This window comes from Macrobrachium nipponense, chromosome 5 (assembly GCF_015104395.2).
Source record: "Macrobrachium nipponense isolate FS-2020 chromosome 5, ASM1510439v2, whole genome shotgun sequence".
NCBI classification, from domain to species: Eukaryota; Metazoa; Arthropoda; class Malacostraca; order Decapoda; family Palaemonidae; genus Macrobrachium; species Macrobrachium nipponense.
This window is the reverse complement of record NC_061107.1, coordinates 138253234-138278867: the sequence shown is the minus strand read 5'-3', so window position 1 is coordinate 138278867 and position 25634 is coordinate 138253234. Positions and strand designations below refer to the sequence as shown.

The window sequence follows — 25634 nt, the reverse complement described above, 5'->3', positions numbered from 1 at the left end:
ACTAGAAGAAAATGTGTTTTAGAGGGCTAGGCTTCGTGGATGTTGCTTGGGAAATGAAAAATGAGTACCGACTGATTTAGCCAGTTTATTTGGATAGTGTTGAAAAGTTAGCACTGACTGAGCAATGCAAGCTAAACTCATAACACCAGTCATTATTATTTTTTCTTGCTTTGCTTCACATGCACAGTTGTGAAGGTTAGATTACTTTTGGTTTTCTGCTCTAGTTTTACATTTTTATCTATGATAATGATTGTTCCATTTGTTTTTGTATTACTCACACAACTATGTAGCCTATGCTTGGTAGTGTGTAGGTTAGCTTAGTTTCAGCCTGGAAAAGTTTGAATAAGAGTTACCATTTGATCAATGTTTAGTTACCACTGATCAAACAGTAATTCTTATCTTGTACCAGTTTACATGGCTTTGCAAATGGATTGTTGGAAGGTTATTCAAAAAGGCCACTGATTGGTAAGAGGAGACTGGACTCACTATCATCAAACAGACTCACAGGCAGGCATTTCATTACTCAATTTGTAGACAAAAATCAAAAGCCTGATTGTATTGTTTGCAGTATAAGAAGTACTGACTGCTGCTTGAATAAAAAAAGTCAGTGCAAAAGAAGACAAACGACATATCACTGTGAAACCTGTCCTAACAAACCACCTTTGCCATGCTTCAAAATGTACCATACTGTAAGCAAGTACAAAAAGACCTGTGAATGGAAAAAAATATGCAAAAACGGTGGTTAGCTGAAGTTTTGTCTTAGAAGTTTTCTAAATGAAAATACAATGGTACCTCGAGATACGAAATTAATCCGTTCCGAGGCAGCCTTCGTATCATGAGTTTTTCGTATCTTGGACCGCATTTTACATGTAAAATGGCTAATCCATTCCAAGCCCTCCAAAAACACCCCAGTAAATTTCATAACTTAATACTTACTGCTAATTACCTGTAAATAAAGTGTATTAGTGTACACGGTATACAAGAAATACTTTACTTATGTAGTAAAATGTGGAAGCTTACCTTTCGAGTGAGGCTATCTCCGAAAGTGGCGACAGAGGAGGAGGACAAACGGCAGATACGTACGTAGTACACTTAACTTTATGAAACACATAAAAAAATGTAAGGAAAACATACATAAACTAAAATTTACGAAACACATTAACAAAACTGTAACACTCAACTTTACAAAAAACTAAAATGAAAATTTGTTTTTTTTTGTCTTTTTATTTTTAATTTTTTTTTTTTTTTTTTTTTTTCTTACTTCATCACCACTTTCAACTTTCTGTGTTTTAGTGTCACTTGGTTCTTCCTTTTTGCTTACTCCTGCTAATACTAAAGGCCTCTTTAAAAATAACTATCCAAGGAAGATTGCTTCTGCCTACTTTTCACAATGTTCCTGAAACGACTCAGGCAAGCCTCATCGATCTGCGCAAGCATATGACCTGTGTAAGCCTTTTCGGGGTGTCTTTTTCTACAAATGATTGCACTTTATGGAAAGCAGCTAGAACATCTTTAATTTCTGCCGTTGTCATAAGGTCGTTCTCCTCCTCCTCGCCGCTGCTAGAGAACTCCTCTTGAACGACGTTATGTTGCATGGCCTCCAACTCCTTCAGGTCTTCCGTCGTAAACTCCTCTTGGTGCTCCTCGAGAAGGTCGTTGATGTTGTCCTCTTCGACGACTAGCCCCATGGACTTGCCGAGTGCAACGATCTCGTCAAGATCTGGTTGCAAAACAGTTTCAGGATCGTCAACTGTTTCTGAATCTGCAGCACCAGCTTCGCCCATGTCGAATCCCTCGAAGTCTCTGGCAGATACGGCATCAGCCCAGAGTTTCCTCCACGAGGAATTCAAGGTTCACCTCGAAACCTCCTGCCAAGCTTGGTCAATGAGTCGGATGCATATGACAACATCGAACTGCTCCTTCCAAAATTCACGTAAGGTGAGGTTTGTGGTATCGGTGATGTCGAAACATCTCTTGAAAAGATGTTTCGTATACAGCTTCTTAAACTCCGATATCACTTGCTGGTCCATGGGCTGGAGGAGAGGGGTGGTGTTAGGCGGAAGATAAAGAACCTTGGTGAAGGAATACTCCGCTAGGATATCTTCCTCGAGGCCAGGGATGGGAGGGTGGGGAGGGGCATTGTCCAACACCAGCAGATATTTCAGAGGGAAGCGCTTCTCTTCCAAGAATTTCTTTACTGTCGGGCCGAAGCATAGATTTACCCACTCCGTGAATGAAAGCCTTGTTACCCAGGCTTTCGCATTAGCCCTCCACATCACTGGAAGCTTCTCCTTAAGCACTTTGTGGGCCTTGAAGGCTCGAGGAGTCTCGGAATGATAGACCAGTAGGGGCTTCACCTTGTAATCCCCACTGGCATTCGAACAAAGTGCGAGCGTAAGCCTGTCTTTCTTAGGCTTATGCCTGGGTAGCTTCTTCTCTTTCCACCGTGATGTACATCCGACGAGGCATTTTTTCCATAAAAGGCGTCTCATCACAGTTGAAGACTTGCTGAGAACTAGCCTTCCTTGGTCATCATCTCGTCGAACGTCTTTTTATAGGCTTCGGCCGCTTTCGTGTCCGAGCTGGCAGCCTCCCCATGCCGCACCACCGAATGGATGCCAGTCCATTTACGGAATTTCTCGAACCACCCATGCAAAGCCTTGAAGTCTGGGGTTGGCGTTGATGTCCCTTCTCCTCCGTCGTCTTCAGCCTGGGCAATCAAATTGCCGAAAATAGTGCTGGCCTTGTGGGAGATTGCCGTCTCCGTTATCGTATCGCCAGCAATTTCTTTGTCTTTTATCCAGACAAGAAGAAGCCTTTCCATCTCGTCGTGCACGTGGGTCCTCTTGCTGGACAAAATAGTGACGCCCTTGGAAAGTGTAGCTGCTTTGATGGTATCCTTCTGCTTAAGGATGGTGCCTATTGTCAACGGATTTCGGTCGTATTCCTTGGCGATCACACTCAATCGCTTACCAGCTTCATACTTCTTGATAATCTTCATCTTCGTTTCCAAAGAGAGCATCCTCTTCTTTCCGTGAATTTCAACTTTCTTGGGACCCATGACTACGTATATACTGTCCATAATTTACGTATAAGTAGAGTAAAGTTCTCACACCACACGATAAAGTAATATACTGCAACGAAATCACTAACGAATTTACGTTAATAAACAAAATCGTTAGAACGAACGAATACCGCATGCGTACGATAACGATGCTGCTACCGAGTGGCCGAAGCACGCCGCTACGTAGTAGATGCATGATGGAAGGATGCTAACCAATAGGAGAGAAGGATCTCATGGCGGTGACTAGCATCAGGAACCAATGGGAGAGCAGGAGGATGGTGGCGAGTCTACTCAGTTGGCGGCGTGCGAGTTTCAAAATTGTTATCGGTGGTCCGGGCGAATCTCGGACTTTACAGCAACAACCTTTCGTATCTTGAGCAATTTTCGTATGTAGAGCAGTAAAATTTTTCGTATTAGCTTTCATATCTCGAGTTTTTCATAAGTTGAGCCTTTCGTATCTCGAGGTACCACTGTACCCATTTCGTTTGAAAAGAGATTTTGTTCATATATATACACTAAATACTTTTCCGTTTCATTCCTGTCTTTATATCATATGTAAAAGGTTCTCTTATTTTCATATAATAAAAATTGAACTGTATAAAATAAAAGATATATTGCAAATTCTTTTCGTCTTTCTATCAACACTACAAAATCTCAAAAAAGCGATATGTAAAAAGTATCAATTTTATCAAAGAAAAATTATTTTTGTTTAGTTATTTTTCAAGAAATGGTTACAAATTTAATCCACATGCCTTTTCTTTAGTTTTAGCTCCCCAAACAAAATGCTGGGTCAAAAATTATGTATTAAGCTCTCCAAAGGTTTTTTTGCTTGTTATACCAGTTTTTTCTAAAAAGAACTGTATTTTTCAGGACTTAATCAAATTTTAAGAAAAAATATCAGAAATGGAAAATATAGGTCCTGTTCCTATAGCAAAAGGTATATGAAGCCAATTGGAGCATTTTCATTTTTTTATGAAGTTTTATGCACCCAGGGGGGAAATTCTAAATGCATATTGATGCAATCTAAGGGTTAAAAAAGAAATAAATGGTTGGTAAAAATAGAGGACTGTGAGAAGATTACATATTCGGAGAGATAGATGAGAGAGAGAGAGAGAGATATTATTATTTTCATTATTTAATGTTATTTAATTTACAGATGAAAGCTTGAAAACTTATAAATTACAAAAAAAAATTTAACAAACATCTTTGCAGGGTTTCTCCAGGATTCGAAAATGTTGTGTTTGCATTCACATGTCTGTGAAATACTCATGTATGATAATTAGTTAGGTTCCAATGAAAAGTTTGCGCTATTGGGAATTTGCACAACTCAAATCACGTAAGATTGAGGTATTACTATATATAAATAGTGTTTGATGTTAGTAATTGACTTTAATTAATAACTGATATGCAAACCCACTTTTTGTGATAGCATTGTTAGCGGCTTTTCTACTTTGTGTTAAGGGTAGGTGGCAAGGGTGTGCCTACACCCTTATTACATATTTTTGCCCTTTAACATCAGGGAAAGTGTATTCATTTGAAATTTACGGTTACACTTTGGAAATGACTAAGGGGAACTTCGGAGGTTTGTCCTTTGTTTTTCTTCCAGTATTTTATCTTCTCTTTTGTCCTTTCGCTAGCTTATTGGATGAAAAGAGTCAGGGGTGGTGAGTGGTGTTGGTGTTTGAGGGATCTCCTCTCAATTCAGAGGGCGGTTTTCTTGGATGCGAGAGGAGTATCCTTATTTTTTTGATCATATTTCCTTTCTTTTATGGGCTAACAATAGTGATAGTTGATTACAGTAGTAGATGGTTGGATATCTCTTTATGTTGGCTATCCTAACCTTGGAATTGTTCCTGTAACTCGTAGTATGCTGTGATATTGGTCCTTGAATGTGTGTACTATTCCCCTACTGAAAATCATTAATTTGCTGCTGTTATCCTGGAGTTTTATCACTGGACAATGCCTTCGCGGCTGCCATGAGATTATGAACTCCACCTCTGCTGGTAAATGTGCCTCATCGTAGAAGTCTGGCAGAATTTGGAGAAGAAAAAGTCGAGGAGGAAGAGAGCTCGTCAAGTGTCATCTTCCTCTTTGTAATCATCATATTTTTCTTCCCCCTCCCCTTCGACTTCTAAGGCTCCCTGCTGAAGAAGAATATAGTCTCCCTCCCCTAAGAAGTCTTGTCACAGGACTTCTAAGGGTCTTCCTCCTCAAACTGAGGAGGCAGTTGGGTCTTCCGTTGGCTCACTTGTTCCTTCGGGAACTGGAACCGTCACTGTCCCCAGACCCCGGGGTCTATCGTGTCGGGAGCCGTAGAAGCACAAACTTCGGTTTGCACTTCTGTTGCTAGTCCTAGAAGCTCTGCCTTTAAGATTAGTTCAGTGTTGGGCGCTCATTCGCGAGGTTCCCCGCCGTGCATGTAAATCTTTGGATTTGCGTGCATATATGTAGAGTTAATGACGCTGAGTTCGCTCACTATCATGACTCAGGGCACAGAGTGGGAGAAATGAGTGAGTCACCTGATGCTGGTGATCGTTCTGTACCCAGAGTTGACGTGACAGTCCTGTAGGACAGTGTACACAGTGAGACTGGTAGTGGGTCCCCATTCAGTCCTCTTGAGAGTTTTCAGCCTCGATGAGGACTGGACTTGTCAGAGGACAGTACAGTGGACCCTCCACATTCACGGACTCATGCATTCACAGATTTTTCTCTGGAACATTTCCCTGTATTATTCGTGGAAAATTCACCTATTCACGGTATTTTCCTATGAGAAATATCCACAAATTCCCATTTGTTCATGAAACTTATCTTACCTGTCAGATATATATATAGCTGTATTTTCTGAAGTCCGACAGAAATTCAAAAACTTCCGGCACACACAGTGGTCGGCCATGTGGTTAGTACCCATTCCCGCCGCTGGGAGGCGGGTATCAGGAACCATTCCCATTTTCTATTCATAATTTTTCTGTCGCCGGTGCTGGAAACACCTGTTTTCAGTACCTCCGTCTTAGGATTTTGGAAACTTCATTGCCCTAAATATCCTAATTGTCTTTTGATTTATTGACTTGGATTTGTGGCTAGGCATACGCTATCTTAAATTGTTTTGAATATGATTCATTTTTGTATATCTGAATCTAGTTAGGCTAGTTTCAGAGGGTGTTGTCTGCTAAGATAGGGTGTGGCTACCGAAAGCTTCGGTAGTTCCGCACTCGATATGCACGAGGGCTATGGGTCTTGCTTCTTTGTTGAGATTTGTCATGTAAGGAGTGTGAGGGAACTTTGTGTCTAATTCCGTAAGGAAGACGTATGATTCGTATGTACGCAATTAATCAGTAAACAAAAGTCAGGGTAGGCTAACCTACCTGAAGACTTTATTTTGCCTAACCCTGTAGTATGGCCTACGGGCTATAAATATGTCTCGTGAGGTAATGCCCTTTACGTTATAGATTCCATCTGTATCTTGGAATCTAAGGTGCTCGCTCTCCTATCATTGTGGTGAAGAGTGCTACTTCTGTAGTTGTTACTCCTAACCCTGTAATATTGCCTTCGGGCACTAAACAGTTTCTGTAGAGGGTATTGACCTTTCTCTGATACTCTATCGATTCGTAACTTAGAATCGAAAGTGCTGGCTTTGGAGAGCAAAGTGAAGTGGCTAAGTGCAGTGACAGTGCCCCTTGCGTAGTGGAGGGTGCGTCAGATCGGCCTTATTTTCGCCTCTAGGCCGGGACCTCTGCTTGACTCCCAGGAACAGGGAGAGAGCATGTCGAAAGCCGAAGGAGGGTTACGAGGAACTCCTACCGATCTGACGTGCCTTTGGCAGACCTGAAGATACTCCCAGGCTGCCAAAGTGCGTGCACGAATCCTGAAGGATTGCTTCTCGTCCTCCGAAGCGTCCTCCCTGCGCAGGGTTTGGAGCTTTCGGAAGGACTCGCGCCCTCTAAATAGAAGCTTTATAGAAGAGGACGTTTCACGTCCTCTCTCTCTCTCTCGTCATGCGTTGCAGTGAGAAGTAAGAAGGCGAACGTCGCCTGAACTCGTGTACGTCTTTCCACCGAGAAAAGGGAAAGCAAGTCATATTAGCAGGACGCTTTTGAGCGCGGACGTCCTAGCTTTGTTGCTGTGAGAATAAGAAGGCGTTCCCTCGCCCCGCGTATTCTCACACGATCAACCCTTCACCTGAGACTGCTTCGTGCAGTAGGTTTTCTCTCCGAGATGTCTCTCGCTCTTCCCTGAAGGCAGTTTCTCTCGCTTGCATTGACGCCTGTCAGGAGAGTGACGCTTTTCTGCACGCTTCTTTTGACGCTCGGCTTGAACGGGACGCTCGGATGGACGCCAGGCGTGCGCGGGTGCACGCTAAGCGCACGCGGATGGACACCAAGCGCGCGCCAATTGGACGCCGAGCGCGAGCCAGTGGACGCCGAGTGCGCGCCAGTGGACGCCGAGCGTGTTCCAGGCGCCAGCGCACGCCAGGTGTGTCGCCTGCTGAACGTTTCTTTTAACTCTTCAAGCTGAATTGGGCCTAAAGATTTTTTTACCTACCTTCGGTGATCCCTTCTACCTCGCCTGCGAAGAATGTGAAGTAAGCAGTGCTTCGGAGGAAGCTTAAAGTGAAAACGGGTTTCGTGAATTATAGAGGTCTCTGTCAGTTAATATTGCTTTTCGTAAAGTCCAGGATTGGATGGAGTTATGGAAAGCTCAAGGAAAGATCTCTTTTGCTCTACCGCTTTGCGTAAGGCAGCTATGGTTATGTAAAAGCTCGACATCCTACACGTCAGGACTCTCGGCAACGTTCAGTAGGATTCTTGCAAAGGCACTCATCAAAAGGACGCTCTTCAGGAAAGCGCAAGACAGGACTTCCTTTGCCATACTGCCAATAAATTTTAAGCTTTAGCAGGCATTAGTTGTGATACGGGAGAGGAAGCTGGTTGGAGAGTTTCTTCCTCTTCCCAGGATAATTTGCAAGCTTTTAGCCCATCTGAAAGGGCTTTTCAGATAATAGATTTTGGTTAGTTCCTAGTCGGACTACGCTGCCGAATTGAACATCGTCGTTCTACCTGTCGTAAGCCTTAACAGGATTCTTGCCCTTCCTCGTTTGAGACGGGAATCGAAAATAAAATGCTCGACTTCCTGGATTACGTTTTGTCAATTCAGTGAATTTCCCCCATTGACAATATACTATCGTTTTGTCAAGTAAGTGGGTATCCCCTCATTGACAAAATATCTCTTTGTCCCGTAAATGGGTTAGTTCTCATTGACAAACTTCTCATTAACTTTATATTGCGTAAGCGGATAAGCTCTTATTGACAAGATTCGGAAGAGCTCTCATTCATCATTCGCAGACTCGTACAAGAAATAGACTTGTAGACTACGTCAATGAAACGCTTATGTCCAATAACATAAGAAGCTTGAGCTGTCCGCTTCAATTCTCTGAGTTTTGTTCATGAAAACTTGCCTGTCAGATATGTATGTAGCTGTATTTCCGAATTCAGCTATAGTATATATGTCTGCCAGGTAAGTATGAAAAAACTTTATGTAAGTATAATATCATATTTTGCCTTGCGTTATTTTACTACTGGTTGGTTCAAGTCATATACGCTTGCTGTAGTTACCTCTTCGGATGGCAACCGAGAGGTCTATTGTCTATTATTTTAAGGACATTTGATCGTTACTCCCTGCAGCCTTCCAGGAGTTTCCGATTTATCTTTTACCGTTGTATGGTAGTGTTATGACGACACAAACGCATCTATATATTTAGCGTTTTCTGTTTCGCTTAAATATACCAGCTTGAGAGTCTTTATGCTAAAAATAACGGACCTATTTCTTCGTTGAATAGGGTAGCTGGCAACCCAGGCATAAAGTTAAGAGACGACGATCGTAAGCTGCTGCTGTCACTGTCCTCTCCTCCAGTCCAAACGAGCAGTACCAGCTCGTTCGCTGTTATGCGCGGTAGGTTAACGTCCTCTCTCTCCTGCGGGATTTGACTCTGACTGAAACCGTTATCTCTGTGCTGGGCAGTTACGTCTCTCTCTCTCTCCGTCGGGATTGACTGACTAACTGTACCTCTGCCCTACAATCACGGACTTTAGCCTAAGATTGAGGGGATTTCTTACATGAACTGAATAAACATTGCATTCGTTTTGCCTTACTATGTTCTACAGAGATATCTCTTACTCCTTTCGGTGCTCGTTACCGCATGGTATAGAACTACGAGTCTACCGCAACATTGCACTATTATATGCTCTCCTGCTAAGGCAAAGCGCAGCCTTATTAGGGAAGTAAACATACTGTGTGGGGAGGGGAATGGATGAGCTTGCTGGGGACCATTTCCTTCCTAACGAAGTTTGTTTCCCTGAATAGACTGCAATTCAGACCTCTACAGTTTTTTCCAGCCGGGAAACTGAAATTTTATTAAAGATCTAGGAATGATTCTGAACATCTCGGTGCGTTAAGTATCCACTTGAGGTGATAGAAAGAAGGTGCCGGACATCTGGAGAGGGTTTCAGATGTCCTGGATCATAATCTGAAAGAAGTGGAACAATTCAGTCGTCCCTCCAGTCCTTGAAAACGAGTTTTTTGGAACCAGTGGTCCATATCAACTCTGATCTTCCACAGCTCTCTCATATCTTAGGAAGTATCTTCCTCTTTGGTCCATGTTCGGGTTTACGAGAAAGAGCCTATTATAACAACAGGCGTAGAATGTAACGATCCTCTAGAGGTTCGTTACAGGATTGCAAAAGTCCGTACGAATCGTCTCGATCGACGGCAGCAACTACTGACTTCCGAGTGGAATCTTTCTTTAGAAGTATGTTGAGAGTTTATGGAGACTTTAGGGACGTCCTTTCATTCATCTCTTCGCTAGGTTGAGGATGAAGAGGCTTCTTCTTCTTTGCTCCCTTATTCTCGATCCGGGAGCGGTAACATTAAACGCCATCCTATGATATTGAACAGGGATGGATGTTTAGTCTCTTCCCCTTTTTCAAAACGCTTAGGAATGTAATAAGATGATTTATACCATCACAGGGAGCGACAATGACGCTAATCGCCCCATGTTGGCCTTCAAGATCCTAGATTCACAGAGGTCACGTCCTTCCAGGACCTTTTCCCGAGAGTGTCGGTCTACTTTAACACGAAAGGTACCTATAACCTCTCCGCTCTGAGTCTGACTACGTTCAGACTATCGCGATGTTGACAGCATAAGATTGCCGTCTTCCCTTTCCGTTTGAAGGATGGGATAAGCTGGCAGTCACAACTATTAAAGAATACGCAAATATGTTGTTGACGGCCTTTGGGCTCAGAGATTTGCTTCTGTCAAACAACAAAGCCCTTCACGATCTTTGAGTTCTGTGGAATCTCGAAACTCGCTCACCATCTACTTTTTGTCTCACCTGTTTTCTCGGAGTCAGACACTCGTGCGAGATCAGGAGACATATAGTATCCCTGAGTTTCTTGTTGACGAAGTCGGTTGCGTTTATACACCCCCGATGATCGTTTAACATGAGACCAGGTTGGACTGTCAGGCATTCGTCCTTCGGGACTGAATCGCCTTTTTGCTCCTCGCTCCTTTCTCCTGGCACCAGAAGCTCGAGTCAGGAGTGGCTCAGGAGTTGATTCGCTAACGACGTTGGGTTGCGTGTATACACCCCCAAGGTTTGCTTAGCTTGAATCGCCCAGGCAGTCCAGACACTCATCCTTCAGCGAAGAATAGTGCCTTATGGTCTTCAGGGTACAGCCTTGCTGTCCTTGATTCGTCTGACTGGTCAACTGGTCGGTCACCTGACTTTAGTACAGACGGACTGATTGTGCATGTCCAGATCGAAGCTTTCAATATGGAACTTAGACATAGTCTGAAGTTCTTGATGTCAAAGCATTCGAACATCTCCTACCTGTTAACTTCTTGCACGTGATCAGGAAGGCCTTTTTCTAACCACCCTAGATACGACAAAGAGGGTTAGTGAGGTTTTCAGCCATCGTCAGAACGTTTTTTCGGCATTAGATGAACACAAAGGCGGTGCGTTCTCTAAGCCTTCCGTTGTGGCCTAAGAATGGAAACCCGTCTTGTTCTTGGGCCAGGAGCTTGGAATCAAGGATGGCACAAGTTATTGGGCAGGAGCCAGAGAGAGTCCTGTGCCCTGTCAGGTCTCTCAAGTTTTATCTACATAAAACTCAAGAAAGTCGAAGTCGTACGGACAATCTGCAGTGTTCCGAAAAGACCAGACTTGCCCATATCGAAGAACACCCTGGCTTTATTGTTAAGGAGTTCTTTCAAAAAAGCTCCTTCATTGTGTTTGCACAAAGATTTGAAATCTTTTGATTTGAATGCTCACGAGGTGAGGGCGCGGCCTCGGAAGCATTTCAACAGAGCATGGCACTCAGCAACATCCTGAGTACCATGTTTTAGCGAAGCAACTCTGTGTTCAATTCACACTCCCTGCGAGATGTGAAGATGGCATATGAGATCTGCTGCTCGCTAGGGCCATACGTGTCTGCAGACACAATCTTGGGGGCAAGAAGTACCACTCATCCTATCCTGTAGAAAATGGTTAGGAAGAGCTCTTAAATTAGGAGTTGAGTCGCCGACAACGGTGACTTCTTAACTCTTAAGCCTTAGTTAACACACCTTAACTTTGGCTAGGTTGGTCAGGTGGTGATATATATTTTTATATATATATATTTATTTTACTTCTTAGCCCTCATGGTATGGTCAATATGGTCTAGTCACGTCGTGGTCTCGCCCCTGTTGACAGATCATCTGGAGTGCACCAGCTATATAGGTCTCTACCTCGCTGGCAACTCTAGTAGCACAAGCAGACTTACGTGGCAATAACCACGAAGCCAGCAATGCTAACAGGTGGAACCAAGATGTAAATCATCTGCATGCATTTGTTTCCCAAAATCCTTCTATTCTGTCCCTTCCCACCTCCAACGGTGGGATTCAGCTATATATATATCTGACAGGTAAGTTTCATGAACAAAATGATATTGTTATGATACAATAAAGTTTGTTCATACTTACCTGGCAGATATATATAATTAAGTACCCACCCACCTCCCCTCAGGGGACAGTGGAAATAAAAATTATGAATAGAAAATGGGAATGGTTCCTGATACCCGCCTCCCAGCGGCGGGAATGGGTACTAACCACATGGCCGACCACTGTGTGTGCCGGAAGTTTTTGAATCTCTGTCGGACTTCAGAAAATACAGCTATATATATATCTGCCAGGTAAGTATGAACAAACTTTATTGTATCATAACAATATCATTTTTTTTTTTCTTTTTTTTATTATAAAATGCACTTTTTGTGGTAAAACTATTAAGAAAAACAGGTATAAAAATTTTTTGTGGGTTTTTCTTGAGTTTTAACTAACAAAATAGGAGGTTTTTAGCATTTTCATAGGGGTTCTAACTATTTGCAGGTTGGTTTGGTACTCATCCCTCGCAAATACGGCGTGACCACCATACTGGCCCTCGCCAGTCCAGGGCGTCACATTCAACTCCACCCAGACACGTTCACGTGACCGACCGGTCTCAGTGGCAGCAAACATTTCTCTTGCCGTACAAGAGTTTCGTAACCCTCCTCAGAAAAGTGTTTCTCCAGGGTGAGAACGTTCTCCTAACTTGCGTGGCGACCATCACCACAGGATGATGGCTGCCCGTGACTCTTTTATCCTGCTAGTTCTGCTAGCAAGGCAAGTGAGAGTGTCCAATATTTCCCCCCTATTCCCTCTACTTCCTATGGCTACACCGGGAGGGGCAAGGTTAATAGGAGGGATCCTATAGTGCTCTCAACAGGATTCAGCTTTGGGGGACTTCATTCCTGGAAGGATCTTAGGGTCCCACCAGATGTACATCCATGTTGTAGAGGAAGGATCTTCGGTCAGTGACAGAAAGACCTCGTCTCCGTCATGACATTTGGTGTTTAAGATTCTCAGGATTCGAACACCTGGAGGCTATGTTCTCCCTGGCTCTTTCTGTCCTTTGGACGGATTTCAATTCACAATTCCCTATGGGTTCTTGCATTTTGGGAGCCTAGAGTGCATATTCTGTTGAATTGTACTTGCATTCCAGTCATAAATGCTCGCAAATAGGACTGGTTTTTATGCCTGTTCCCCCTCGATTTCTACAGGAGTAGAGAGGGGCCCCTCCACGATGATCATTTGACGAAATTCGGGGGTCTTGGCGAGCACTTAAATGCTTTAAAATTTCTAGCACTCCGAGTGTTTTGGTCTTCTATGATCTGTAAATACTCGGGGCGAGACAAGAATTCCCAGTAATTCTTATTTCAATACCTGGGAATCTCACTGAATGCTTGAATTCCGTAGAATTTCTGGCATTCTCAGAATGTTATGGTTTTCTGTAATTTCAAACACTCAGGCGAGACGGACATTCCCGATAATTGTCATTACAAAAATCGGGAGTCTCGCTAAGCGATTAAATTCCTTGGAATTTTTGGGGTCCTCAGAGTGATTTGGTTTTCCTACCTATACAAACCTGAGGTCCTTTACATTAATGCCCACCTCATGCCACCCCTCAATCTGAAACCTGAGCTGAAAGGCAAAGTGGCATGTTTACATCCAGGCAGGTGGGCCTAGGCACCCGCCTACCAGATGTTAGTTACTGCCTAACCACCTTGTTCATGAGTTTAATGGCAGTATTCCAGCCTACGCTGAAAGTACTTCTGAATGTAAAGGACCTCAGTCCATATAGTTAGGAAAAATACAATTTACTTTAAAAATTGTGATATTAAAAAACAATGATACCCTGATATGTATAATGAGAAACTCTTTCAGGAAAACAGTAATACTTTACATTAACCTTGTAACTTTGATAGTTTGTTGGAAATTGTGTAATACTGTAATTGTTTTTGTAGTATAATATATTAAATGTAGTTTTTACAAATACTTCAGATACTTGAGCTTTGTAGTGCAGTTTCTCACAAAATTACTTTAAACTTTTCACAGTAGACTATCCAGTTATTATGGGCTTCGAACCTTTGGTAAATCAGCGTCTTCTGCCTCCAACATTTCCTAGATATACTAGATTACGAACAAGAAAAGAGGCCATGAATTACTTGGAGGAGATGGTTGGTCGCCTTCGTCATATCACCAAAATTACTCACTGTACCAGTTTTCATGCAGCATTGGTTAGTAATTTATGTTTTTATTTAAAATTCTGTTAATGTGTCTCTAGGCAGTATTTTGCCTTGACTGCCCATAAGATCAGTAGATCCAGATTTTGAAAAAGTTGAATAAATCTTAATCTCTATATATCTAAATAGGTCAAATCCAAAGGAAATAGTACATATTAGCTCATTTCATTCTTTGTGACTAGTCACCTTTATTGAGTATTAGCTGGTGATGCACAGTTGAGCCCCGTGATTTTGTCATTTAAATTGTATATTGTCAGATGTTAAATAGTTGTGGTTACATTTTTGTTTGACATTTTTTGAAGCTTTAAGCAAATGCAATATACAACAATACTTGAAAATTTTGTTATTGTAATGGTAATCATTTCATATAACCTGATGATAAGGTAATTGATTTTAACATTTATTATTATAATTTTTAGTGAACATATATCAACCATGACAGATATGTGATGCTTACATGGTAAACTCCATTTAGTTTTTTTTATTGTGCATAGTGAATATGATTTATTCTGTTTACATGGCATAAGTACTGTTTGGCCTTCTGGAGAATAGCTGTTTACTATTAGACCAATGACATTTTATTCCTGCACATAGCTATGCACAAAGCTGTGGTTCCGTAACCTACAGCAGCTTAAAGATTCAAAGTTCATAATGTGGCGCTTCTTTCATTTGTGTGTAGGTATGCAGGTCCTGTCTACTAAATGGAACTTAGGGAAACAAACTAGCAAAAAGCTCAGTTTGTTCCCTGCTGGCTTCTAAGTAACAATAGGAGTTTTTCGCAGCTACTTCATTGGTTTTTCTGATGGTTGTTTGTCGGTACTTGGTGAAGTATTTGAGATTTGTTGTTGTGGCTTTTTTTCATCAGCCGATTAGCTTTTGTGATTTAACTGCCTGATACTAGCTCAACTAGTGTTCTTTTCTTTCTGAGGGTTGTAAAACTAGGCTAATGAAGTTTACTTACGATACTCATACTAAATGTATTCAATGTAGGGGACAAGAATATAGGAAGGGTAATACTAGCCCAGAGTGTCAAGATTGGGTGGATAAAAAATGGAAAACTTTGAAATAACATTAGATAATTAGATAAACTCAAAAGAGATAGGAAGAGGAAGGCAGCCCTTAGTGCTGAGAATAGGGCTAGTACAGATTCTACTTTTATCTCTCTTAGTTGATGATGAATCTGTTAATCCTCCTGCTCCTCCTCCTCCTCACATCCTCAGTTCTCCTACTTTACCACATTCTCCTAATCCAGGAAGGTGCAGTGAGAAGTGATAGTGCAGTTTATGTTGAGGAGGTGGCTATCCATCCCTCCAGTCCCCCTAGACAAAGATCTCTGTCCCATTATCACAACCTCTCAAGAGACCTGCTGAACCTGAAATTTCCTCTCCAATTACAGTTAAGAGGTAGAGAGAGGTGAGCCCACAGCATTTCTACATCTTTCAGGAGCAGTCTGCATCCCCTCATATTTGGTTGGGAGAGTCCTGAGCACCCAACTTCTCGCAAACTCCTGACTGCCAATGTACTTCAAGTGCCCTCTTTCTTCCATTAAGCTATGCTTTCAAGTGTTCATTGCCAACCCCTGAGGTTTGGCACCCACTGCCAAGTGCCTGGCGCCAACTTCTGAGTGTTTGACTCCTGCTTCTGAGCGCCCACCAATTTCATTTGAACGCCCACCAATGACCTCCGGACATCCGACAACTTCTTCTCATACATTTCACCTGCTTCAGTGCAAGGGGATAACTCATTTGCTTTTCTTCAACAGCAGTTAGCAGAGCTTATGAGCTTCATGAAGAAGACAACTTCACTTGGTGAAACTGTAAAGGTTAAGACTATATCATCAATATCATTGGAGGAAGAAAAGGTTGCTCAGAAATCAACAACTTCCTCTGCTTATTCTTCTCTGTTAAAGTTTCTGTTGGGCACATTCCCGAACTTTTTCATTCCTGCTATGCCACCTTCCCCAGCTTCTGCTTTCCTGATTAAAAGGCATACTTCGGAATGCAACAGATTGCCTAAACTAGTGTTTTCATCTTCATCCAAGAAAGTCCTTTGTGAAATTCATGACTGGCTAGCCTCTAAGAGAGAGCAGGGCAGAGCTACATTTATTTTCCGCCCAGTAAGCTGATGAAGATGAAGTATAATTTCTATGCTACTGGAGAAGCTCCTTCCTTAGGAGTCTCTGCCTCTTCCAAAGGGGACTTCTCTGTGTTGATAGACTCTGGTTGCAGATCAGCCTTCTCATTTGCAAAAGTCATGTTTTCTTCTCGTGAACTTGACCACTTGTTAAGAATCTTTAAGGTGTTCAAGATTTTTAGTTTTCTTGATTGGGCAGTAGGGGCCTTAACAAGAAAAAGTAGAGGAATGTTCAACTCTCACAGAAGACCTAGTCTCTGATTGGTTGGGCATACCTTTGTTTCCCAACAGGGCTAAGAGACAGCCCATCAGAGCTCGCATTATTCTTTTCAGTGGGAGTATTGAAAAAGAGGGAATTCTGGTGCTCTTTTACTTTTAAATGGGTTTCTTTGACACAGAAATCTTCCCTTCTTTTTGCCCCTCTGGATAAGACGGATCTCTTTCCGCAAGTAACGGTCAAGAAGATCCTTTCAGACTTGCAAAAGAAGTCTACAACGGATCACTTAGCTCAGTCCACCAGACGTCCTAGACAGCCTGCCCCTTCAACCGATTCGTAAGTGCCCTGAATGCATTTATCCTCAAGACAAAGTTTCATTTGGAGATGGTTCTGTCCATCCAGACTCATGGAAGCTTCTATGTTTTTTCTTTTAGGGAAGCCCTACAGTTTTGGGCCCTATGCGTCAGCCTCTCAACAAGTTTTCACCAAAATTCTCACCCCTCAGGGAACTGGCTTTACCTTCTGGGGATCAACAACTTGTACCTAGACAATTGGCTTCTCTGCTCTTCGTCAGAAGAGAAGTATGCGGAGGACTTGGAAAGAACTCTGCCTGATGCAAGAGTTGGGTATCTTTATAAACAAGAAAAAGTTCATTCTTGACACTGACTCAGAAGATTCGCTATTTAGGCATGGTTCTGGCCTCACAGACTTTTTGGGCTTGATGTTGCCCAAAAGAATTGACATTACCTGGAGACTGTCCATAATTCCTTGCTCTCTCATCTTGTTCAGTAGTTCAATGGATTAGTTTTCTGGGAATCCTAGCTTTAGTAGAGCAGTTTGTGACACTAGGCAGACTACTTCATATGAGGCCCCTGCCATTTTTCCTAAAGGCAAATTGGTGCAGGAAGACTCATCCAGACTCCTTCATCTTCTCAATAACATCAGAGATCAAGGAGGATCTTCAGTGGTGGTCATATGAAGAAAGACTCTTGGAAGGGAAGTTCCTTCATCCTGTCAACCAAGATCAGAAAGTCTCTGGTATTTGGACATGAAACAACAGGAGGCTCACATCAATGTGAAAGAATTGAGAGCAGTTCTCATGGGTCTTCAGACCTTCTGGAGCCTAGTTTGCAGGAAGAATGTAATAGTTCACGCTGACAGTGCAATGGCCTTCGCTTACATTCGCAGACAGGAAGGCACACACTCCTTGCTGTACGAGACGGCATGGGATCTCCTGTTGTGGGTGAAAGAGAATTGGTTTTACTTTCCAGGTTCATTCGGGGAAAATAAACTTTATTGTGGACAGGCTGAGCTGCACAGAGCAGGTCCAACCAAAAGGACCATGGACCTGTCAGTTTGCAGCAATCTATGGAGGTTATGAGGGAAAGCAACCATAGATCTTTCTGCCATGTCAAGGAATCACGACTTCTACTGCTCTCTTGTTCAAGATCCCCAAACATGGGCGACAGATGCCATGGTTTTTTAATATTTATCACAAAATGTGCATTTAATGGTGAAATTGATTAAAAAAAAGCAAGAATTTGTGGATATTTCTCATAGAAAAATACTGTGAATAGGCGAATTTCCTGCGAATAAATGGGGGTATATGTTCCAGAGCAAAATCAGTGAATCCATTGTCTGCAGATATGGGGGTTAACTGTACTCAACAAGTCAATGCATCAGGGCACCTTCAAGACCCCGATCGCCCCCTTCTGGCCAAACAAGGAATGGTTTCCAGATCTAGTTTGCCTATTATTGGCTTATCCAAGGTTACTCCCCCAAATTTGGTCTCTGCCCAGACAACCCCACTTTCTCAGATTCCATCAAGGGTTGTCCGCTTTGACCTTGACAGGCTTCAGACTGTTAAGCGTCTTGTTAAAGCAAAGTGCTTTTCACGACAGACTGCAGAGGCAATTGCAAGATGCAGGTGATTGTCTTCTACTAAGCCGAACACCATAAAAATCTGAGCTTTTAATAAAGGTTGGAAGGAAAAATATCATTAAATGTGATATTTATTACATAAATAAGCCTTTAAAATAATGTAGTAACGTAGTTACAAACAATTTGTGGGCGAACAAGGCAATTCACGTAGATCGTAGAGCGTTTCCTTCGTTCAGCTTCGCTCGCTGTCTGTAAAGAAATATTCAGGAAGATTAGTATCGAAAATTCATGGTCATCTGTGTAGAAGAATATACCCATAGGAATAATAACCCACTTAAAATTACCGTACAATTGAGCAACTGAGGTTTACATTAGTATCAGGAAGGAAATAAAAGGGCCGATATACCAAAACCAAACACCATCCTGAAATGAACGGTAAACCTAATATAAATTTGCTCGGTCGTAATATGGGAGTAAATCTGTCATAAATATAACCACTCGAAACAACATTAACGTAGTAGACTTACCAAAGTGTTAACAACGTGAATATATGAATAAGCTAGAGTTACTAGTCCGAGAGCTATATCACCTGAAGAGAATACGATATATAAAACATTGATCACAAAAAACTATTACGAATCTTCATATGATTAAAATGACAGACAGGAAAACTTGAATAGGAAACACAAGGCACTGAGAGTTTGCAATGATAACCTTAAAAATAAGCCCTTTATATTCTTGGTACTCACCATTGTCGAACCATGCACAAAGGCGTTGCCGATGGATTTTGGCTAATGTTCACGAAGTTCACAAAAGGGTGATGTAGACCAGGGATCCCAATATAAGCCTTTAGCCTAAGACAGGCATGTCGGACAAATCAAAATTGTATGAACCTTCCCAGGTGAGTTAGGTCTCTGCTATGTCTGACGGCCGGGCTGCCTCGCTCCTCGTCGCCATTTTCGCTCAAGTAAAGCATATGGAAGCAGGAGGAGTTAGCAAACTACCCATCTTTAAAGATTGGACGGCAGGAAAGACAGTTTGATGGTACCAAGAGTAGGGCAATTGAAATACCAAAGTCTTAATAATTACTAGTCTTTCCTGTCGCCATGTGAAAATATGAAATGTCTTGTACATCTACAAAGCTTCACCAGTCTAAATGCCCAGTCTTCAGGAGATGGTGTGGCCACTATAACATCTCTTCTACTGAGACATATGTAAATCAAATAGCAGACTTTTTGTTATTCTTGAAGCCTGTCCAGAAATTGTTGACCCCTACAATTAAAGGGTACATGTCGATGCTTATTTGTCTTTAAATGTAGAGGTATGGATTTTTCCACTAAATCAAGACATCAGGAACCTCATCAAATTCTTTGATACGTCAAAGCAGTAGAGTTCTTCCAATGTCGCTTGGAATCTGGACATTGTATAATAAAGTGGCTCTCAAATTCTCAGTTCAGACCTCTTCAGAATGTTTCCTTTAGGAATCTCACCAAAAAAAGAGCTTTTCTCGGTAGCCCTGTCTACAGCCAAACGTATCAGCGAGTTACATGCTATGGCCAAGAGGGTAGGATTTGCACAAGGAGATGCAGTTTGTTTTCTCACATCACTTAACATTTAGGCAAAGAACGAGAGTCCTTCCTGTCCTTGGTCTTGTTCCTTTGTTTTTGAGAGACTGCTATGTCCAGTGAGATCATTAACTCGTTTGGGACTGTGACGTTTCTACGACATCATGGAGAGTGCAATGACGCTCCCCGTGATGTATATATGTTGTCATAGTCTGTGTCGCAATAGGAAAGCTTGTAGTTTTGAATTATATCTCCTATTGATTTTTGCAGGTATGGGTAGGCTGTACCAACACACACTAAGCTGCTCCTACTTTTTTTCAGCCAATCGTGGACATTCTTGGCTCTGACATCACAGCCTCCTTATCAGTTGATGCACAGTCATGGTTGAGTTCACACACACGTTTTTTTCACTATTTTCTTCGTTTTATTTGATGATTATCTTTATTTTATTTGCATTTTTACTGTGAAATCATGAGTAAGAACAGTGATATCTCATCCGAGAAATATGTTGCTTCTGAGGAAGAGTATGAGAGTGGTGATGAGCTCTCAAGTGATGAAATAAGTGAAGTAAGTGATAATGATGTGGAAGAACAAGAGGTGGAAGGTGGGTTTACATATGTTTCCAACATATTCGAAGATCATCGTCCAACATTCGTGACGTTTGGGCACCATCCTAGGGAATGCAGAAGTATCAGGGATGTGGCCGAGTTCAGAGAAGAACTTACACATCAATGTGAAGGAACTAAAAGCTGTTCATCTGGCCCTTAAATACTTTGCGACAGCAGTCCACAACTCCGCAATCATTGTTCATTCCGACAACACAACAGCGTTGGCTTACATAAAGAACCAAAGGAGGCACACACTCGTTCTCCCTGTTCGAGATGGCCAGGGATCTACTTCTTTGGGCTCACGACAATCACACCCAGATTGTCACGAGGTTTATTCAGGGGAAACTGAATGTCATTGCGGACAAGTTAAGTCATCGCAAGCAGGTACTTCTGATAGAGTGGACACTCAATCCACAAGTGTGCTCCGACTTGTGGAGGCGGAGGGGGAAACCATCGATAGATCTATTTGCAACGGCGAGGAATCATTGACTCTCCTTGTATTGTTTGCCAGTCCCGGATCCTCTCGCATGGGCAACGAATGTGATGATCCAGGATTGGTCAAATCTCAATGCTTACGCTTTTCCACCCTTCAGTATGGTGAGGGATGTGATAAACAAGTTCAGGTCACACAGCAACCTCCCAATGACGTTAGTGGCCCCTTTTGGCCACAAAAAGAGTGGTTCCCAAATCTCCTCAACCTCCTGGTGGATTTCTCAGGACTTCTACCACAGCAACGAAGTCTACTCAGGCAACTGCATTTTCTTCGGTTCCGTCAAGAACTATCCACTCTTGCTCTGAACAGGCTTCAGACTATCAGAAAGCTTGTCAGAGCAAAAAGCTCTTCAAGACCAGCAGCAGAAGCAGTTACTAAGTGTAGACGCCAATCCTTCACTAACATTTACCGGACCAGGTGGGCAGTCTTTCGCGGCTGGTGCAGAAGCCATGATATCTCATCTTCTACCTCTGTAGCCCAAATAGCAGACTCTGCTATTTTAAGAATGTCTCGACGGTTAGCACCAACTATGATCAAAGGATATAGAGCCATGCTAAGCTCTGTGTTTAGACACAGAGGCCTGATATTTTTCCTCAGATAAGGACATCAGTGATTGATTAAGTCGTTTGAGACAACCAAAAAGGAAAAGGCCGCATTGTCATGGAATCTTGATGTGCTGAAGTGGATTTCAGGGCCTCCATTCTGCTAACCTGAGGGATCTTTCAAGGATAACGCTTTTTTTTTTTTTTTGTGGTTTTAGCTATGGCTAAAAGAGTTAGTGAGATACAAGACCTACATAAAGATGTGGGTTTTTCACAGGGGGACACAGTGTGCTCATTCATTTTGGGTTTTCTTGCTAAAAATGAAACTTTAACTATTCCTTGGCTTCGCTCCTTCAGAAATCAATCGCTCGTGACTGACATCCTTGGTCCTACAGATCAAGAAAGAACCCTGTGCCCCATAAGAGCTTTGAAATTCTACTTGGAAAGAACTAAGACTATCCGAGGCCACTTCCCTAACCTTTGGTGCTCGGTCAAGGACCCATCTCGTCCTGTCTAAAAATGCTTTGGCCTTTTTCTTAGAAATGTTATTTCTGAGTCACACTTAAAGGCTTTGGAAGAAGATTTTCCTTTATGCAAGGTCAAGGCCCATGAAGTAAGGGCAGTGGCCACTTATCGTGGTTTTCAAGAAAATTGTTTCTCTTGCTTAGATTGTGCAAGCTACATTGTGGAGATGAAAATCCGTATTTGTAATACATAGAGATAGTTTATAATAATTGTAGTGCTTTAGGCCCCTTATCTATTGCTGGCATGGTATTGGGAAAGGAAGGGTAGGAGAGTATATCTATTCTCTTAGTTTAATTCGCCTTGACAGTGGTCATCGAGTTTTGGGGAGTTTGGGGGAATGGTGTACCTGGGGTACCCACCAATCTGGTTGGTGGTGGTTGGGTAATGGTGATAGTTTTTATTGGTGTTCAGGTAACTGGTTTTTCTGGTTGTTTTGTGTGTTGCCTAGGGCAAGGGCTTGTGTTTTGGTAGCTTTAGCAGTCATTGGAGTACTCCTCAATTGCAAAGCATCCCACTGAAGTAGAGGCAAATCCTGGCTCTACTGCCACATCTCTACAGGTTGAGGCGAGCTCTGACCAGAGGCAGTACCTTCCTGCTGGAGCTCTTTCACCAGGTAGGTTACAACAACATGATTCCCACCTCCAGTCAATGTGGGATTCAGCTATGTAGTTACTTTGTAAGTTACTTATACAAAAATGATATTTTTATAAAATTAGATTTTGTATATAGTACTTACCAAGTAACTACATGAACAGAGCCTACCTTCCTCCCCTCTTATGGACATAGACATAAAACAAATGACGGTCTTAGCTGTGTTGTACCTTTACTTCCCCAGGGAGTGGGTGGGGCCAGTTACCTTCTCTAAACAACAGAATTGCTACTGTGAATTGCATTGTAAAATGCCACGAAGTAGAAAATAATAGCTATGTAGTTACTTGGTAAGTATATACAAAATCTCATTTTATTATATAAATATCATTTATATAGTATATACTTACCAAGTAATTACATGATCAGAGCTCTACCCTCCTCCCCTCACATGGATATTAGAGCAGGAAACAAATTGAGCTCTTTGCTTTGTTTTCCCAAGTCCCGTATAGTGGGTGGGACCTGCCCACCTACACACAAACAAAGGAAGTGCCACAGCAAGAATTTTGAATCTTTAAGCTGCCGTAGGTTAGGGAACCATAGCTAAGTAATTATTTGGTAAGTATATATGTATAAAACCTAATTTTATTATAAAAATGTCATTTTTAACACTTAAACATTTTTATCATTTTTAGGAGTTCATTGAACACTTCTCAGAAAGCCGGCCATGTGTGTTATCTCGATCCCTAGCTCAAGTCTTATACTTAGGTGGTGGAGACAAATTATGGGGCGGACAGGGTATGGCTGAAGCATTACGAGAAGCAGCCCGTGGATTTATTTGCCCTCCAGCACTTTTGCCAAAAGCTCCTGTCATGAATAATGTGCAGGTAGGAGAACGTTTAGGTCTAATCATTTTAACCATAGAAAATGCAAGTCTTTTCAGTTGAATGAAGTGTTGCAGGACATGCCAGTGCCATAAGCCACATTACTATAATCCGAATTAAGATTTTGAGCCTATGGTTGAAGGAGTTTGCTCCAAATTTTTTAATGAGGTTTCTCAATTATCCAAGGTCATGTAATTTTTGTTTTCATTTTTAAATTAATTAGAACAAGTTACATTCTAAAAATATTTTTTAATTTGTTTTTAACTTCAGTAGTTATATTACATACTCCAAAAGTATCATTGAATTTGATTCACTCATCTCTGAGGAGTGAACTTTTTATTAAGTAAGATGAAGATTTTCTGAAAATAGCAAATTGCAATTGCATTTTTTTTTACTACATGTATTTCAAAACTATCATAAATAGCCAAATTTCCATACAAAAACTCTTAACTTGTCAGATGTTGAAAGACTAATAAGACGGACCTTTATGACCAGATGCCTCCCTTGATCGTAATTCATCCACACATGTTCTGAGTTACTTTTCCTGGATTAGTATTTTTGCTTTGTGTTTTGTGCCATTCATTATATCATTCTTTGATTCATTCATTCATTTAATATTTATCCTTTGTAACAATGGTGGTTTTTAGTGTTTTGTGAATTGCTGGTGAGTATTTATGCATTACTGGCTTACCTTAAAAGCCAGTGTCATCTCTTGCCAACAGATCTTACAATCAGTATTCTTCTTTTCTGTTGTGTTATATAGGTTACTCATTTTTAGTAGTCTGTTTTGCATTTTGGGAATTGTTCTTTTGGACTTGAGGCTTGTTGACTGGTACTGGCTATTAATAGTAGTTTGTGAAAATTGTCAGTTGAATGATTTCCAGGTAAAGATTATAGTTAGAGAACTGCCAGTGTGGAAGTTTCCCATTGAAAAAACTTACCATTTCTGAATATTTTCAGTGAAAAATGAGAAAGTGAGTGTGAGATAGAAAGAAAACCATTATAAAAATAGCAGGATAAGAATATAAACAGAAAGAAACGGGTATAGTAATAAAAAGTCAGTACATAAGTAGAATTAGTTTATGAACTACCCTTTTTTTCTCTAAATACAGAGCTATTAGCAAATACTAAAATTATTTAAGGTCTCATCTATGTTTTATTAATTTTTCATTCTTTAAATTATTGTTGTCATAAAGGGGCCATACAAATTTATTATTCTCTGCCAAAAATGGCTTCTGTTATATATAGCAAGTGAACTTGGCAGGATTTTGTTGATGAACTTCAATTTTTCCAAAATGAAAACAAACAATGATGGAGGAAAAGCATATTGGGATTGTGCTGTGAGACAACAAACATTAAGTCCTGAAAACTACATAGCAAATTAAAGGGTCATAATTATAAGAATTTTTAATATTATAATGAGCACAATCATGCATCCACCAAAAGTACATTCTAAGCTGAGAAGCATGCAGAATATCAGTCGAAATGTTCAATACTGGAGATAGCAAGCATCATTGGTCTTATGAGAGGAAGAGGTAATAATAGAAGATTAACACTGCTGCTTTCAATTCAAGAGTTTATATCAGAGTGGAACATTACACATGTAATGTACCAACAACAGCATTGAAGGATTTAAGAATACTGAAGGCAGAATTATTTCACAATGCCACCCAAGTATGTATGTAGAAGTTGGTTGTACGTAATTTATAACAAAAGAGATGTTAGTGCTATTAAAATACTACATTTTAATCGAGATTCGATACATAAATCATTCAAAGTACAAAAATATGAATGATAAATAAATTGAAATAAATTGATAAACAATATAACCAAGATGATAAAATCACATTTCCTCTTTCTTAAATTGACTACATTTTGTTCAATTATATTTTTTAATCTTCAGTTTTTTTTATTGATAAAATATCCTGGTATTTAATGAGTCCTAAAGCATTGTCAGATCAAGTAAAGATTCAAACACCAGGTTAG

The 25634-nt window shown here is 41.3% G+C and overlaps 1 protein-coding gene across 1 annotated transcript in view; it reads left to right on the top strand.

The window, feature by feature from the left end:
* LOC135215670 (N-alpha-acetyltransferase 35, NatC auxiliary subunit-like) overlaps positions 1-25634 on the top strand; it is a 739676-nt gene that overhangs the window by 601647 nt on the left and 112395 nt on the right. The window contains exons 7-8 of the mRNA XM_064250613.1: positions 14025-14206; positions 23460-23651. Coding sequence (XP_064106683.1) covers positions 14025-14206; positions 23460-23651 — 374 coding nt within the window. The remainder of the gene's footprint in view (positions 1-14024; positions 14207-23459; positions 23652-25634) is intronic.